Source organism: Cannabis sativa, chromosome 2, assembly GCF_029168945.1.
Source record: "Cannabis sativa cultivar Pink pepper isolate KNU-18-1 chromosome 2, ASM2916894v1, whole genome shotgun sequence".
NCBI classification, from domain to species: domain Eukaryota; kingdom Viridiplantae; phylum Streptophyta; class Magnoliopsida; order Rosales; family Cannabaceae; genus Cannabis; species Cannabis sativa.
This window is the reverse complement of record NC_083602.1, coordinates 3786203-3804218: the sequence shown is the minus strand read 5'-3', so window position 1 is coordinate 3804218 and position 18016 is coordinate 3786203. Positions and strand designations below refer to the sequence as shown.

Here is an 18016-nt window from a genome sequence, read left to right as displayed (position 1 = left end):
CATAACCATCTTCCCCCAATAGTCATTAGCTAGTTAACACCTTGATCATTATTTTTTCTTTTTCAATCCACAACAAACTCATCACCTTTTTCCTTTTCCATTAGTTCAATTAGTTGGACCATCCTCCCAACTTTTGTTTTTTATTTTTTTTATTTCTTACATTTTTGATCTTTTTCCCTTTTTCTTAGGGGTAGTAGTAGGGACACACAACAACACAATATTATTAATTGGGTAATACTGTCTTCGTTGTAAAGTTATATAATGAGGTTTCAATGAGTGATAAAGTTATTGCCACATTGCAAAAGCACATGGCTTGTCCTTAGGCCAAGACATAGAATCCAAGAATCGTGAACATGCTAATCTTGACTCATATAGCCTAATAATAATTCTTGTTTAGATACCTCTCTTCAATACCAAGTCATAATTTGCTTTGTTGTTTAAAGATTATTCTTAATAGGAACCAATTGTGGTGAAAATTTTATTGGATTCAAAGATTGAAGAGGAAGTGATGTGATGTTTACACAATGTCATATAATGAAAAATTTACACAAGGTTGTCTAATCAAATTTATCCTAAGAAAAAAAGGTCATCTCTTTACAAATTTCGTATTTAATAGTAATACTAAACTAACTAAACAACACCTGCCAATCCCATCCAACCATACTTGTTGTCCCTGTTGTCCCTGTAAGAGAAGATTTAAGCATATTCAATACACAAAGCTCATTTTGGTAAATTAATTATTATAAAACAAATAGGCATTGGACTCATTTACCTCATCAATATATCTCTGCCAAACTTCTCTTAGCTGGAAAGGATCCGCCATTGCCATTACCATTGCCAATGCCGATCAATGCCCAATGGCATAAACTTTCTGAAGAAAGTTCATTCATTCTTCTCTCACTCACAAACCCCACCCAAATCAGGTGTGTTTGTTTATGGATTCATTCTTGGCAGTTTGTCTTTCGTTCTTGACTAAAATTCCAATTCAAAGTCCCACTTTCGGAAAACTACGAGTGGGCATTATCATCATCGGAATCACTCCCTGAACTACTACCAGAATCTGAATCTGTACAAAGAGAGAACAACAACAAACAAACCACCACAAACCACAATAAGTAAAGAACTAATAATGAGTGTTTTTCTTCTGCACAAATCCCAAAACAATCATAATTGGGTTATACCACTGGATGATGAGGAATCACTACTTGAACTGCTTGAGCTGCTAGAGCTACTACTCGCACCACCGCCGCCACCGACATTAGGATGGTGTTCTCCAACATCTTTCTCAATCTCAACAGGAGGAAAGCTACTCATTGGCATATCATCACCAATATCAACATCTTCATCCCTAGCTTCTACTCCTCCTCCACCTCCTTTCTTTGCCTTTTTCGGCTCAGGTGGACTGGCTTCCACCTTTTCACTTGCCCTCGATTCCTATTATAGAAACAAATCAAATGTTTTACCGGTTAGACATTGCTAAATCAGAATTGAAATAAAGAATCAAATTTATGCCAATGAAAGATTCTTCTACTCACCACATTGCCTTTATGGGCATTCATGCTATGGTTGTTGTTGTTGTTGCTCCCAATTGTATTGTTCATGAGAGCTTGCCGTTTAATTTTGCTGACCATCTTCTTCCAATTAGTAACAAGACGATCCAATTCCCAGAGAGTCTCTGTGTCGACAGCTTCAATGTCGAGCTCAATCTCATCACCATCTTGTTTCAAATGCCCATTTCTCTTCTTAATGATCTGAACAACTTGCTCCATCTTCTCCTGTGGCAAACTCTGCAACCCAACTCCCAATCTGTGCTTCTCTTCCATGTTCATTTCCCTCTTGTTAGGATCCTTTGCCTTCGGCTTCGGCTGCTTCAAAGGCTTGACTGGAGGAGCCTTCATAGGGGAAGGTGTACGGACTGGTGATTGTACGGAAGGAGGCGGGAGAGGAGGAGGAGGAGCCGGGTTTGACGAGCTCGCCGGAGCAGGAACCCGTTCGGGTTCTTGTTTCTTCTCTGCTCTGTACGAAGGCTCTTCCCGTTTAGGCCTCTCGGGCTCCACATGATCCCAAGAACTCGCCTGTAATTCATCTTCGTAAGGCCGTTCTGGTCCAGGCCCTTCTTCCAATTGCTCTTTCAGAGGCTGATACAGCTCCTCAAACCTAGCCAGAAGTTGTTCAGCCATAGCGTTAACATCGTGCCCTTTGGGATTATAAGTCATGGCGTTGTGAAACGTTAGCCTCACATCAGATGCAAAATCCACAGGCGATGTGTAGAGATTCTTGGCGAGGTTCGATTTAACGGTACCCAGATCCATCGGGCGTTTGATTATGTCGTGGTAATCGTGGAGCCCCTCAGCTAGGGCATCAACGGGCTTGTTAAAGACCCATGCGTGCTTATGCTTCATCAGTTTAGATAATATCGGACTGCAATTCTTCATCAAAATTGGGTTATCCCAATGCGATCGCTTGAAATTGGAGCTCGATTCTTTAGCGAATTGATTCGAATTCGAGGGAAAAGGACGCTTTAAACCCGATTTCTTCCCTGGTCCAGATTTCTTAGGCAAAGTAACGAATTCTCCTGTATCAATTCGGTTCTGCAATTGTCGAGTTCGATCAAGCTCCATTATTAGCCGATTCTTCAGCTCTCCAAGCTCTTTCCTAGAAAACGATGCCATGTTAAACGATACATATTGAGGATTACCCAAATTGAGCTCGCCCGATCTCCGATGATTGATCGAAGACGCATCGTCCGACGCCGTCTGGGTCACGGCCGAAGACTCATCGATCTGACATCCCCCGTTAACGTCACCTGCAGTTGCATGAAATTGGAATTGCCTCTTAGATTTTTTCTGCTTAGGAACTTTCCCCATGAATTTCGCTCTGGGTTGTGGCCAATTGGTCTCGTTTCGGTTCGCTAAAACGGCCGAAGCCATGGAAGTACGGAATCAGATTTGGCCTTCTCTACGGGCCCGGCGGAGCTCCGACGAGGGTTTCCGAATCCAATTGAAGCATACACCACCATGAATAAGGTCGATTATGTACCTCACGCGTCACCAATCAACCCCACGCGCCACCGATCAACCAAATTATTACAGAAAATTGGCTTAGAAGAAGCCTAGGGTTTGAAGGAACTTACCCTAATCTGAGCGAGAACGATAAGGGGGCTAGGGTGGCTTCTTAAAGGCCTCGAGATCTACCCGACAAAATTTCGGGCAGATTAATAGACGAAGATTAGAGTTCGATTGTTGATCCTACGGTTAGGATCGTGTTCTCCAGCTGCCCGGGATTGTGCCCGCGTGATCTGGCACGGACGGTTGTTATGCGATCTTTGTTCTACGTGGCGCAATGTCGTTCATCGGATGTATAAGGAGATTCCTTAAATGTGTGAATTCTAATTTGGATTTGAATTTGAGGCGAATCTGTCGTGCATTTAGGGTTTTCAAATTTCTGAGGCTGTGTGGGGTCCACCAGTTTGATGACGTGGACCGAAAGCCGAATTTGAGCTCAGCTCAGGTCTAGCGGCGTGAGGAAAAAGCTACGCGCACGAGGGCGGTGACTGAGTGAGTTGGAGCGCGTGAGGATCACCATCATAAATGCGAGGCTATTTTCGTACATGTGTTCAAATTATTGGCTCCTAAGACCCGTTCTTTTGCTTCCTTAAGTTACTAAATTAGCCTAAAATATGATTAATTGACGATATTGCCCATTCATAATACAGAGATTTCCAGAGTTTTAAGCAATTTAATTTAAATGTACATAATGAAAAAAATATATATCAAGAAATTTATGTACAAACTTTTTTAAAAAAAAAAAGAAATTTATGTACAAATTGCAAATAGAGATTAATAATCAAAAAAATAATGGCTGGCTTTTTTATTATTATTATTATTTTTTTAGTACAAACAATAATGGCTGGCTTGTTAAAATTTTAAAATATCTGATAGTGAAAAAATAGATTTTTATTTTAATTTTTAATTATATAGAAAGTTATAAATTTCTTTCCAAATTTATGTTATGTTTATTTTTTTACAATTTTGGAAATTTGTTTCCTTATACGAATATATTGTTTTATATAATACCAATTTTATAAAAGAATTTTTTTATTTTCACTTTTTAAAACAACTTTTTTAATAATTTTATAGAATTCTACTTGGAAATTCCTATTGCAATTAACGGAGCAACTTGAATTGCAACTAAAATCTATATAGCAATCCACATAAAAACTACAAGAGAATCCACTTTAAAAACCCCAACCGTAAATTTTAAAAAAAAAAATTAAATAATATTATATAAAATATTTTCTCTTTTATAAATTGAATAAAAGAGTATCACCAAATTTTCTAAGGGCATGTTTGGATTGTAATTGTGTATAATTAGAGGTAATTATATAATTTAGTATGTTTGTCATATTATTGTCAGATTATGTAATTGTACTATAAGTGTGTAAATAGAGATAATTGAGAGGTTCCAATTATACTCTTTAACTCCTACAGTCTTCATAAAAAATTGAAATGATACTCTAACACTTTAATATGCAACCAACTAAAGGAATAGGATAAAAATTATTTATTTCCCTTTCTATTCTATTTCAATTTCATTATCTACGATCAAATGCCACCTTAATTACTATATTTCTTAAATGAATATTAGACAATATCTTTAAAAGGAATAATATGTAAGACAAATACTTAAATCCACCATAACAATATCATAATAATTTTTTTTTGTAAGGAACAATATCATAATCATATTTTGGTAGTTAAGTAAATACTTAAAGCATTTTTCTTTTTTTCACATTTCACAAGGGAAATTTCATTTTTAATGCTTAAAAAAATACCTTTTAACAAAATTTAGACTCATAATTAATTTATACAATTTAATGCTATTGTTTTCAATTTCTACCTAAAATGCCCCCCTTTCATTTTCCTTCTCTCTTTGTCTCTTTCTCTTCCTCACTCTCTTTCCCTCAAACTCAGGCAGACCACCAACCACCACCACTGAACCTCTTCTCCTCCACCACCGAACCTCCTCATCTACCCAAAACTTAGTCCAACAACCCCCAAATCTCACCTACCCAAATCTTTTTCTCTTCCTCCTCCTCGACTTCTCTCAACCACCATCGCCATTCACCACCGCCCACTTAACCCTCCCTCAATCAGAAGCTCATTGAATTCGTATTTGTTTGAGACATTAGATGGTGGTGGAGGGTATGATTTTCTGGCCAAAATAGAATTATCGATAGGTTATCGATACTTTGTCGATAGTTTATCGATGGTTTTGTCTACACACTGCTTTTTTTGTGTGCAAACAAAAATCATCAATAACCTATCGATAACCTATCGACAACTTATCGATAAATGTAACCTATCGATAAATGTCATCGATAAACTATCGATAACCTATCGATAAATGTAATAAAAAAATCCAATAAAAAAAATAAACACGAAGATGAAGACGGAGACAGAGGTTCGGGGCCTCTGAGTTTTTCGATGCTTGAGTGCTATGGAGATCCGACCGGTCTTGGGCCTCTGGGTTTCGTCTGGGTTTTTGGATAGATGAAAAGGTTCGGTAGTGGAGGAAAGGAGGTTCGGTAGTGGTGGTTGGGTGGTCTTGGTGCCTGGGTCTGGTTGGTCTCGGTGGTGCGAGGAAGAAGAAGAGAGAGTGAGGAAGAGAAAGAGACAGAGAGAGAAGGAAAATGAAAGGGAGGGTAGTTTGGGTAAAAATTGAAAATAATAGCATTTGATTGTATAAATTAATTAGGAGTCTAAATTTTGTTAGAGGGTGTTTTTTTTAAGAAGTTTAAACATTAGAAGATAAGGTTAAAGAAAAAAAAAGCTAATAGAGGCGATGACACAGTTATTTTTTTTTTTTTTTGAATTTTCAAAATTGAAATATGCAACCAATATATAGTCAATATGTTGCAATAATGTAATATAGCGACAGAATTTATTAAACATTTTATTTTTATTTTCACAAAACAGCAAAATTTTACACTCAAAACAACTTTTTTAAAAAGGGAAACTTACATTATACATTTTAAAAAAATTGTATTAAATACGCTACAACAGATAATCTAAATTTTTTCTTCATTTTAAATTTTTTTTAAAATTTACTATTCTTGTTATACATTTATAAAATATTCATTGCTCTAAATATATTTTATTAAGGATTTTTTTTTCAGTTTTAACCAAAAAAAAAAGTAACAATATTACAAAAAAAACTTTCAACTGGCCAAAAAAATAAATATACAACTCAAATAAAAAAAATTACACAAATACCACTTACAGACACCCTCAACCCAGGATTCATGCTTCCTGGGCAATTATCACGCAACCATCGCGCAACTACGCAGCAACCTATCGCAATTGAAACGAAAATTCAACCACAAAGAGAAATACCATTAATTCTGGCAACTTCACCTGAGAAGACGAGCAGAAACAATCAAAACAGGGGCTATTTCGAATTCATAAAAAAAAGTGTAGAAAACTACTATGAAACTAAAATTCAATCGGAAATCCAGTTTAATTTGCATAAAACTAATGTTTTGACTTCAATTTTTAGATCTATGAAAGGCAAATCCCAAAAAGTTGAACTGGAGTTCCCAAACAATCCAACTTAAGTATAATCCAAAAAAATTACATCAATACTATAGTAAAATGTTTATCCTAGTGTATTTTTTGTTATTTTTCAAATTTCTAATGGTGAATTTGTTCATATTAAATCATAAAGAGACATGTAGATGGAGTTACGTACGTGAAAATATTGTTCTGATTTTTAATGTTTCACAACAGTTGCATTACAGTTGTATAAATATTTTGCTAATTGTTATTTCTTCTGATTGAAACCTTAGTCCGATGCAATCTTCGACCAACCATCTAGAAACTTTCGTCTGATGCAACCTTCGGCCAACCACCTAGCAACTACCCTGCAACCATCGTCTGATTGAAACTTTCGTCTGTTGCAACCACCGCGCAACCACACAGCAACCACCCTGCAACCATCGTCTGATTGTGTAAGTGATAGTGTAAGTGGTATTTTGGTAATTAAAATCACATAAAAGGTATAAATGTTATCTTTACCTTATGGATGTATTTTTGTAAATAAAGTGTCAATTTATATTTTCTATGTAATAATTCCTTTTTAATTGTTTTAGATTTTAATAATTATTTTTGTATATGAATATGAGTATATATCAATATTTATATTAAAAATAAATAAAATATATTAATTTTTTTTTTTTAAAAAAAAGTGAGGTTTTGGTAATAAATTTTAAAAAAACTGATGTATGGTATAAGCAAAAAAGGAGGAGAATTGGTCCAAACCAGAAGCCAATAAAATCAAGGTGAACGTGGATGGTACAATTTTTCAAAGCAATGGTTCTTATGGTATTGGAGTGGTGGCTCGTAATAGTGACAGTCAGTTGATAGAAGCTCTTACTGCACTGAGATTTGGTAATGTTCAACCGGCCTCTGATGAAGCTTTTGGTATTAAGGAAGCTTTGAGTTGGATCAAGGCTAAAAATTGGTCTAATGTTGTTATTGAAACTGATTCACTTGTGACAGATTAAGCTATTTCTAGCTCGTTTTCTATGCCTTCAGTTTTTAGTTTGTTGATTTCTGAGTGTAGACGTTTGTTAAACTGTTTAATTGATGTGTCTGTTTCTTTTGTTTCGCGATCTGCTAACAAAACCACCATTGTCTTGCACGCGGTTCTTGTTATTAGGCTGATCACACTTTTAATGTCAGCAATGTTCATAGTGTTGTACATTATTCTATTATGGCTTATTTTGGCTATTATAAGTTAATAAAATTCACCTTCTATTAAAAAAAATTAATGATATATTTTAAATGATAAAATAGATAAATTATTAAGAGTTCTTTTAACAATTTTGTTAATTTGACAAAACATGACTAACTAATAATATTTTAAATTCTGTAATAATTTTATATAAAAAAAATGTCCAATTTATTCAAAAAAATAATTTTGATTCAATAATTTTAACAGTATAAAAAAATTAAGTGTTACAAAATTTGCTAATTAAATAATTTCGTCACTAAGATCCCTAACTAGTTCTAAATTATATAGAACTATATAAAAAAAAGAGGATTTTACACAAAATACCAATTTTTTTTTTGTTATTTTTATATATTTACTGTCACACTCTTCTTTTTATATTTTTATTGTACTAAGATTTCAAAAATACTGTGTTAAAGTTTCAAAATTATAAAAATACTGTGTTGCAGTAAAATAAAAAAACAACTTAACAAACAACAACATGAAAACAACTATAAAACAAAAAGATAATAAATTTGCATTCTAATCCTATTCTTATATTTTTATTTCTTCTAACCAAACGCTAAATTTAAAATGTATAGAATACAAAACTCAAAGGCGGTATTTAGTTTGAGGTAATAAATTTCGAGGGAATCACTTTTAGCAGAGACACGAGGTTGATTAGAAGAACCACTAGTACTTCCTTCCTCAGGGGAAGTTGCAGGTGAAAAAGTATTGCCAAAGACCGGAGACGATGATGAGTCTTCATCTGAATTGCATGCAGGTGGAGAATTTAGAAACTTCAGGGACAAAACAACCTTTGATTAAACTATTTAGAGAATTAAATCTCAAGGCATTGTTGGCCCCTTCAACTATTATTGGAGCAGTTAGTCAACAAAATTTTGTTCTGTATATTTTTAGCATTTACTTTAGTTATTGACTCTCTCAACTCTTAACACACATTTTCTGTTGTATTGTTGGGGTAGAAACTATGTTTTTCCACAAAGTTAAAAAAATATATTGGATATCTAATCTATATAGTATATAATGTTATTAACCATCTAAGCTTTTCTCTCAAACTCTGCTTAGAGGTTATAAGATACCACAGAAGCAAACTACATTTAAGATGTTAAGGTGGGCAGTTCATTTCGGTTTGGTGCAGCGGGAACCATTGTACCAGTTTGTTCTTCTTCTCCAATTTGTAGTACCACCTGCTATGAACAAAGGTACTACTATTTGGTGGGTGCACATATTTCATAAGGGAATTAAAATTTGCATAATACTACAAGTTTATCAAGTTGTTACATACCAGTACAGTACTACCAAGTTCTAATACTATTACGTAAACTAGAATAGAAACATAACAATGCTTGAGAAAAGCAAAATCAAATAGCAACAATCCCTGTCTCCAACTCAATCCCACTCTTGTGGTTTTGTTTAGTTATAGAACATCCTTGTCGAGACCATCAAAGTAAGGGTGGTCCATAGCTTTCTTTGCTGAGATACGCTTTGAGGGTTCATACTGCAACATTTGCTGCAGAAGTTGGATAATATTTTTAATCAAATTTGAGAAACTTGTCATTATGGTATTAATAATTAACAATATCTTTATAATGTGAATGTGATCTCATTTCATAACATAACTTACCCACAACAGATCCAATCCATGGTTGTCCAAGTTAGGAACAGCCTTGGTCAAACTTTGAGCACTCCACTGGGGATATTCATGCCAATTCATTAACTTGCTTACTCCTGGCCACATTTCCTCGTTGGGAGTTCCTAATAACCTGTATAAAAATCAAATCAAAAGATAAGCAAGTGTAAAGAAAAGCCAAGACTCAAAGAGAAGAGAGAGTACAACGAACCTGAATATGTGTAGGAGTTGCTGAAGCTCTGAATCTCCTGGGAAGAGTGCTTTTGTGGTGACTAGCTCAGCTACAATGTACATAAAGGAGAGATGAGTTTAAAGACACAAAATGTGGAGAGAAGGGAACAGAAGAGATTAGATTCCTAACCAAATATGCAACCAACAGACCACATATCTACTCCAGTTGAGTAATGAGTAGCCCCCAGAAGGACTTCAGGAGCTCTGTACCACAGAGTCAATATCTGCAGCAACAATTCAAAAGTCTTTTATTATCAACAACATAACTAATGAATAGAACTAGTGAGTAGTATTAGAATAATTTCTATTTTAAGAATAGATATGAATTATTTGAATTCGGATAAAATTAATTGGTTGATATTAGATTTTGGTTGAAGGTCTCACTTATATAAATATAGGGTCTTGATTCCCGAGACCAATATTCAAACACAGTAAATCCATTTAAAGAAAGTAAAGAGAGTTTGGAAGCCCAACGTGTTTCGATCCTTTATTCATAGTGCATATATGTTTGATTAATTCTGCATTTTATACATGATCATATCATGCATATAAATGTCTAACAATGATAGTGTAATAGTAAGTAATATACCTCATGAGTATACTTCTTAAGTGGAACAGTGAAGGCTCGAGCTAATCCAAGATCTGCAATTTTAAGCATCATTGTCTTCCGATCCATGAGGAGATTGTGAGGCTTAAGATCCCTGCAAAGGCAAATGTGAGTACACTCACGTTTTGAAAAGAGAATAACGAAAGAGATGGATTTTGACCTGTGTAAGATCCCGTGACCATGGCAAAAGGCTACACCTTTGCAAAGCTGGAACATCAGAGTCTGCAAAAGAACAAGTTCATTTCAATTTTTTTCTACTGAATAATGAATGAAACCACAAAATACATCAAGACCATAGGAAAATGATTATTACTTTGACGATATCGAGAGGGACTTTGTCTGTAGTTTGACGAAAAGAACGAATGAATTTCTTCAGATCAGTGTCCATATACTCAAAAACCAAATACAGAACTGTCTTCCCTTCCTTATTAAACCCTTGTTTCACATCCATTAACCTAATTCAAATCAAACAACTGAAAATCAAAAACCCTAAATCTTAAAAAAAGAAATTAAAGAAAGCAAAGAAAGAGACTTTACCTAACGATATGAGGATCCCTGGAGAGCATTCGCAAGATGGAGACCTCACGGAGAGTAGTGGGAGGAACGCCTTCCTCGTCCTCATGGAGACGGGTTTTCTTGAGAGCCACGATCTTTCCAGTAACCTTATCTCGAGCCTTATACACCTTTCCATAGGTTCCTTCTCCAACCTTCTCTAGCTTCTCGAAAGCATCCATGGCCGATACAGTGGCTGTGGCTTCCAGAGTTTCCATCTTCGGATTCTTGGGAGGGAATTTTTACCGTTATCACAACGCAAAGGTGTTTTTCAATTTTCAAATTCAAATATGGGATATATTACATATGGGATATATTACCTCCTCGGTTTGCTATTCAAATTCATTTCTTATTTTAATTTTAGTTAATTAAGAATTTTGCCCTTAAATTTTAATATTTACCAATTCATATCTTTTGAATTTTTTTTCTTATTAAAAATGTTGACATGGTTGAATTAAATATTTTTTTTTTTAATTTCATTCAATTTTACTAAATCAATAATTATTTATATACTAAATTATGTTTCTTAGATTTTGATATTTACTAAATTATATCTTTTGTTATAAAATAATATAAAATAATATAAAGTAGATGAGAAGAAAGAAGTAGAAGATGAAAAGAGAAAGAGAAAGTGAATGAGAATTTTTGAGTTGTTTATTCCAATGGGGTGAACCCCTATTTATACAAATACAAGAGTGAGATATTAAGAAACTAAGAAAAAGGGAAACTAAGAAAAGAGGAATGTTAATTACAATTAATGATAATAAATAAAAAATTTGGACATCCACATAATTATTAATATTTATAACACTCCCCCTTGGATGTCCATAATAACTGCCTTAATAAAAATCTTGCTGAAAACTTAATCAAAAGAAAAAGAGTATAGTGTAAACTAACTCCCCCTCATTTGGGCATTTGTGGAGATCTTCTAATCGACAAATTTCGATCTTGTTTGCCGTCTTCTCAAATGTTGATGTTGGTAATAACTTTGTAAATAAGTTTGCAAGATTGACACTTGATTGAATATGTTGAACACCAATATGCATTTTCTTGAAGCGTATAAAGAAGAATTTGGTGAAATGTGTTCTAACTCTATCTCCTTCAATGTACCCTCCTTTTAGTTGAGCGATGCAAGCAGTATTAGCTTCATAGAGAACTGTTTGGGTTGATACTTCTTTATTGAGTGCAATCCATATGTTTCCCAAATATGCTATGTCAATGATCTCACTCACACACATTCTCTACTTGCTTCATAAAATGCAAGTATGTTAACATGATTTATAGTTGCCTCGTTAAAAACCTTGCCAGAAAAACCCAGTGGGACAAAATCTGAGCTAGGGAAAAAGATTACAATATATATTTCATATTCATAACTATTTGTAAGTTGCCTCATTAAAAACCTTGCCAGGAAAACCCAGTGGGACAAAACCTGAACTAAGGGAAAAAGAGTGCAACATAAATATGTCTCCCCCTCATGCACATATGATCCATAACTCTTTTGGTGATAATAGATCTCATGAGATTATTGTTATCACTTTCAAAATATCATCATATACAATCTTTGATCATATATTTTCTATAACTCTTCCAGAGTATGTATGGACTTCTAAATTATAGATGAGGGGTCCGTGGAACATTAGTCTTTATCCAACTAATTGTATCATTCATGTGTGTACACAACTTTGTTCATACGAAAATTTAAAATTTCAAGTAGATATGAACATAACACATTAATGGTACTATAAATTTTCATTTGTGACAATGATGGTACTCCAAGACCATATATTTGTTCCATCTTGTTGTATGATCTTAATTTCCATATCAAAAGATCATATATCTATAATTCTTGATACATATGAAGTACTTCAGGACTTCAATACTAATGAACAAACTTTATACATTAATATTTCTCGAAATACAAAAGAAATAAAAGTTTGTTCTTCAATTAATCAAAAACTCTTCAAGAGTCTATCACAACGTATAATTTACGAATTTATATTGCATAGACAACCATAGGTATTTTTCAAATAATAATTTACTTACATGTCTTTATTTCATACAAAGATCTTTGTCATATAGTGCGCGCGACTTTGAATTTATATCACTTAAGACATGTATTAAATTCTTCTTGAATTTTTAGATAAGGCTTATTTCAAATTCTCACTATATTAGGAGCTCCAAATAAATAACCTTTTGTTGCAACATTTATGTGACGCTTATAAATCCTCATAAAATATATTCCAGGCTATAATCAAATCATGAATATATTTTTTCAATATTTAAGCCTTACTTCAATCAATCTCATGTCTATGCAAACTTTGTACAACAATTCATTATGTACAAATACATATATGCAAATTTCTCATCAGAAATATTTATTTGCACACCCTACAGGTCTTACTTCACTTTATGTGAGTAAATTTGCTCGGATCGCGTCATAATATTTTGGCCAAAAATCAAAATGTATGTCGATAATTCTCGACAAATCTAATACCATGATCCTTGCTATCTCATGTTAGTTTATTGCATATGCAAACATTCAACATCTATTGTCGACAAAAATTTCATTATATGATAATTTCCTCCCATATTGACATAACTTATAGATATCTCTTTAAATTACATATTTTTCAAATATGTTTATCATTTATAGGTACCTATATAGAATCACTTCAGGGATTCAATTATGATCAAATGTGTTATGTCTAACTTCTATTGGGAGTCTCTTCTAGAGTACCGTTTCATCACGGTTATCATTTTTAAATCATCAATACTTTATAACATTAAGGTATCTTCATGAGTAACTCTAGATTTAACAATTTCAGGACAAATCAAATGAACATTTACTAATAATTTCTATATTGTTCATTTACGCTTCAGGCGTTTTCAACTCATTCTATCTCAACTTTGAATAATATTGATTTGCAGTTGGTATATATCATTTTAAACTATATTGTTCTTATATACTTTGTGCAAGGATCATTTTCAAAAATTATTATCGATCCCAACTGCTTCTCTCCCCCTGATCGAGAGAATTTTTAAAAATGTGATATCTAATAATATTAATATACCTGTAGGGATTTCAGTATATCACAATGAATCAATATTTATTTAAACTCATATATACTATATGACATTGAACTTCAGGTTCAATAAACTTTAGTTTCAAGTTCAATCCTTATGAACTTAATTCATTTCTAAGAATGAGTCATACATGTATAATTAGAAATACATAAATTTACACATTTTGTAAATACATGATCATATAATCTTATCACATCGATAAGAAACTATGCAATACAAATCTAATAATAGCTCAAGACTGTTAAAGAAATATACTTTAAATATTTTCTGTGTGCAAATATATGCACATTCTTCTTTTGAGCCTTATAAATTAACAATGAGAAGAATCTTCTGGTTCTTCAACAAAATTTAGTCAAATTCTTTGACAATTTATTGCATATGATTGATCATGTCAAAAAAATTCAATTCATGAACTTCAGGTTCACTATAATTTGTATTTCAATGAAACTTTCAAAAGGTAATGTAAATTCATTACAACATAATCATTACAAGTTTCATTTTTATATACACGAATAATATAATTATATTATTCTCCAAAACATATACACTCTTCAGGAGTCACTATTATGTTTATCAAACTTTATATTTCTTCAGGAATCACTATCATCAATTCAATGATGTGTATAATTTGAAAAATACATGACAACTTCATCATGTTATTGTAATTGTCAAATAGATATAACCGTAATATATCATTCATTTTTCCTGGTATCTTTTTAACAAGTCGTCTAATTTATTAATAGACTATTCATCAGTCTAATTATCATGACTTGATATATTACATATTTAAATGTACAATAAGTACATATAATAAGTTATTTCTTATTACTTTCATAACTAGATAAAAGTTATACATCTAGGTACGTACAAAGATATTTTACTACTCAAAGTAGCAATTGTATGTAAGACTTCTTCAGGAAGCTTTTCAAATAATCTTTTTGTGATTCTTTACCACTTTGATTATATTGGATCACTAACAAATATTAGTAAGTTATATATTCACTTCTGGGAATATGCAAACTGAATTATATAGTAACTATATATATACATATCATGTACCAATAATAGTTTGAAACTATTGATTTCAAGAAATAATAAAATATGTATATATAAATTTACTTCTGGCATTGCCAATATATGTGAAATCTATATTCTTTGAAATAGAATTTCATGTTTATTCATTCTCTTCAGGGAATGATATTTAAATATTCTAAATGTACAATAAATTTGTACAATTCACATTCTATTCAATAATCAAATATACTTTTATCTTGATTATAAGTGTGTCCGTACTACAGGTACGCGACTACTATTATTCAATTCCACACATGATATATAGATCTTATACACTTTGATTGTGTGTGGTATCTCATCTTTTGGTTGTTTCCACTTTCTTCTGGAAATATTTGAGTAAATAATGCCATCGATTGTTTAAAATCATTACATTCACTTCGGGGAATGACGTTGAACAAGTAGAACATTATTATAAATTTCTTAAAAATTTATTACTTGTTCATATATAAAAAGAAATTACTCAGCAATTTCTTTAACAATATTTCAAAGAATATATGAATACAATTTTTGCATAATCTCCAAGATGTATGCAAAATTTGATCTTTAATATATGTCACATGCAATAATTTCCAACATTGCAAGTAATAACAATGTATAGTAACATGACTAATACAAACAATCTTTAAAAGTAGTTGAATTCAATTCGTATCATTCTCTGCAGGGAATGATGAACAATAAATACATGTCTCATGTATTTAAATAACATTAGTCATGCTCACTGTTATTCTTATACTTTGATGTTTTAATGCAATTTTCTTAACATTCTGTTTAGGTATTCAAAACCCACTATAAAATTGCATCAATAATAATCATTTTTAATGATTCTTTAGTTGTATTCACATAAATACAATCATTTTTTTTTTGACAAATATAAAACATTTACTTCAGGAAATGTTTGTCAAAATCTATATCGATATTAGATTACTTTTCATTGTCCTCAAAGAATACAAGAACATATATATAAATATGTATTCATCTCTTTCATTATATATCCATCAACTATATAATGAATATTACGTTTGCATAATCTTCAGGATATATGCAAGATTTTATTGAGGACGCATAATCATCAGGATATATGCAATATTTTATCGAGGATGCATAATCTTCAGGATATATGCAATATTTTATCGATGATGCATAATCTTTAAGATATATGCAATATTTTATCGAGGATACATAATCTTCAGGATATATGTATAATTTATATAGATTTTCTCTATAATATCATAAGCAAGCATATATTGTAAATATTATGAATGATAAGAATATAATATGTATATATATATGAAATCAATAGTAAATATATAAAAATATATACATACATATATAATATATAGATATATAGATAAAAAGAAAAGGGATTCTTGAAATTGTTTCAGTCAGATAAGTATATATATAAGTATATATTTAGTGTATCGTGACTTTGAAACAATTCAAGAACTTTAACAAAATACTTACATTGGGACTTGGGCAGAGACTCATACTTGAAGCTTGGGCAGAGACTCGTGCTGATAACGTGTTATAAAATAATATAAAATAATATAAAGTAGATGAGAAGAAAGAAGTAGAAGATGAAAAGAGAAAGAGAAAGTGAATGAGAATTTTTGAGTTGTTTATTCCAATGGGGTGAACCCCTATTTATACAAATACAAGAGTGAGATATTAAGAAACTAAGAAAAAGGGAAACTAAGAAAAGAGGAATGTTAATTACAATTAATGATAATAAATAAAAAATTTGGACATCCACATAATTATTAATATTTATAACATCTTTCAAATTTTGATATATACCAAATTATGGTCCTGAATTTTAATTCATGTTAAACTTCCTTACTAAAATTAAACAAAATTTCTTTAAAAAAAAATTGTGTCAATTAAAAAAAAAATCTTATCATTGTATTTCAATAAAATGTGTTAAAAAAAAAATACTCATATCTAAACTACAAATCAACATATATACAACCAAAAACAATTAGCAGGAAGAAATAAAAAAAAATATACACTATAAAAAATACAACTAAAAAATAATTGTTCGACAAAAAATATTTTGAAAACTGCTTAAAAACAACAAAATAATAACATAAAAATAATGAAATAAATGCTTACACCAAAAAAAATGTGTGTAATAAGCTAACTTTTATGTGTTGGATGGTACTTTTTTATAGTGTATATAAAAAATAGTGCATTTTAGCATCTCTGGTGAAAGAGTTAGGAGAAATGCTAAAAAGGCTATTAGTATCTAGTAATCTTCTAGGTGTTATATTGTTATTGATTTAATTAAGTATCACGTACCATATAATTTAATATAATAGCTTTTATGAAATATCGCTAACTAATAGTATTCGTATGGCGATACTTCTAGAAGGTATTGGCACCACGAGGGCCAGTCTGAAATTTAGTAGACCATAAGAAAAAAATAATTTTTGGACGTTTATTTAGAAAAAAAAATATGGCATTTTTCAAAATTAATAAAAAAATGTGTATTTTCAAATTTGGAAATTTTTTTTGGGGTTCTTGGAATAAGTGGGCCCTAAGCACGGTACTCAGGATCAGACTTAGGCACCATTAATGTCCAATAATAATGTTAAGCAGTCAATCATTGCAAAAACCTAGAACAACAACCTGGTTGACCTTAACATGGTAGAACTAGGATTATTCATTGTAGAGAATCAAAAATAAGGTAATTTTAGACAAAATCCTGCAAATTTGACAATAACAATAAAATCGAATTCAGTGACTCTGCTCGATGTAGCCTTTTATCATCTTAAATATATTTTAAGAAAATTATCTTCAACTAGTAATCCAATAATTGTGTCATAATAATTAAAGACTTGCTCTAACTATCATTACATGTTAATTAAATACCATTTACCAAAATCTTAATAGTTCATATGATATAATACTTTGGAGGCATGGCTGTCTCAGACTCGCTCTTAGAGATTTAATGGGCCGAAAATGAAAAATTATTGGGATAAGTCGAGGAATACTTTTTTTATATCATTAATTAAAAATACTTTTATATTATATTACATTAAAATGTA

The 18016-nt window shown here is 31.7% G+C and overlaps 2 protein-coding genes across 3 annotated transcripts; both read right to left on the bottom strand.

The window, feature by feature from the left end:
• Window positions 1-450: 450 nt before the first annotated feature.
• Window positions 451-3158, bottom strand: LOC115718697 (transcription factor GTE7). 2 transcript variants are annotated; one of them, XR_009686061.1, is made up of 4 exons: window positions 1536-3158; window positions 1182-1434; window positions 773-1066; window positions 451-682 (listed from the first exon to the last, which is right to left on the bottom strand). XR_009686061.1 is itself a non-coding variant. In XM_061109922.1 (3 exons), the coding sequence occupies exons 1-3, from the start codon at window positions 2928-2930 to the stop codon at window positions 1008-1010; spliced, it is 1707 nt and encodes a 568-aa protein (XP_060965905.1). In that variant the 5' UTR covers window positions 2931-3158; the 3' UTR covers window positions 451-1007. The 2 variants fall into 2 exon arrangements, 1 of the variants encoding a protein (XP_060965905.1); XM_061109922.1 differs by having other exon boundaries at window positions 451-1066.
• Window positions 3159-9027: 5869 nt separating this feature from the next.
• LOC115721335 (cell division control protein 2 homolog D) lies at window positions 9028-11239 on the bottom strand. The gene is made up of 8 exons (XM_030650608.2): window positions 10800-11239; window positions 10576-10717; window positions 10423-10484; window positions 10245-10356; window positions 9786-9879; window positions 9636-9705; window positions 9419-9557; window positions 9028-9304 (listed from the first exon to the last, which is right to left on the bottom strand). Exons 1-8 carry the CDS (start codon window positions 11030-11032, stop codon window positions 9212-9214), a joined length of 945 nt encoding a protein of 314 aa, XP_030506468.1. The 5' UTR covers window positions 11033-11239; the 3' UTR covers window positions 9028-9211.
• Window positions 11240-18016: the final 6777 nt, after the last annotated feature.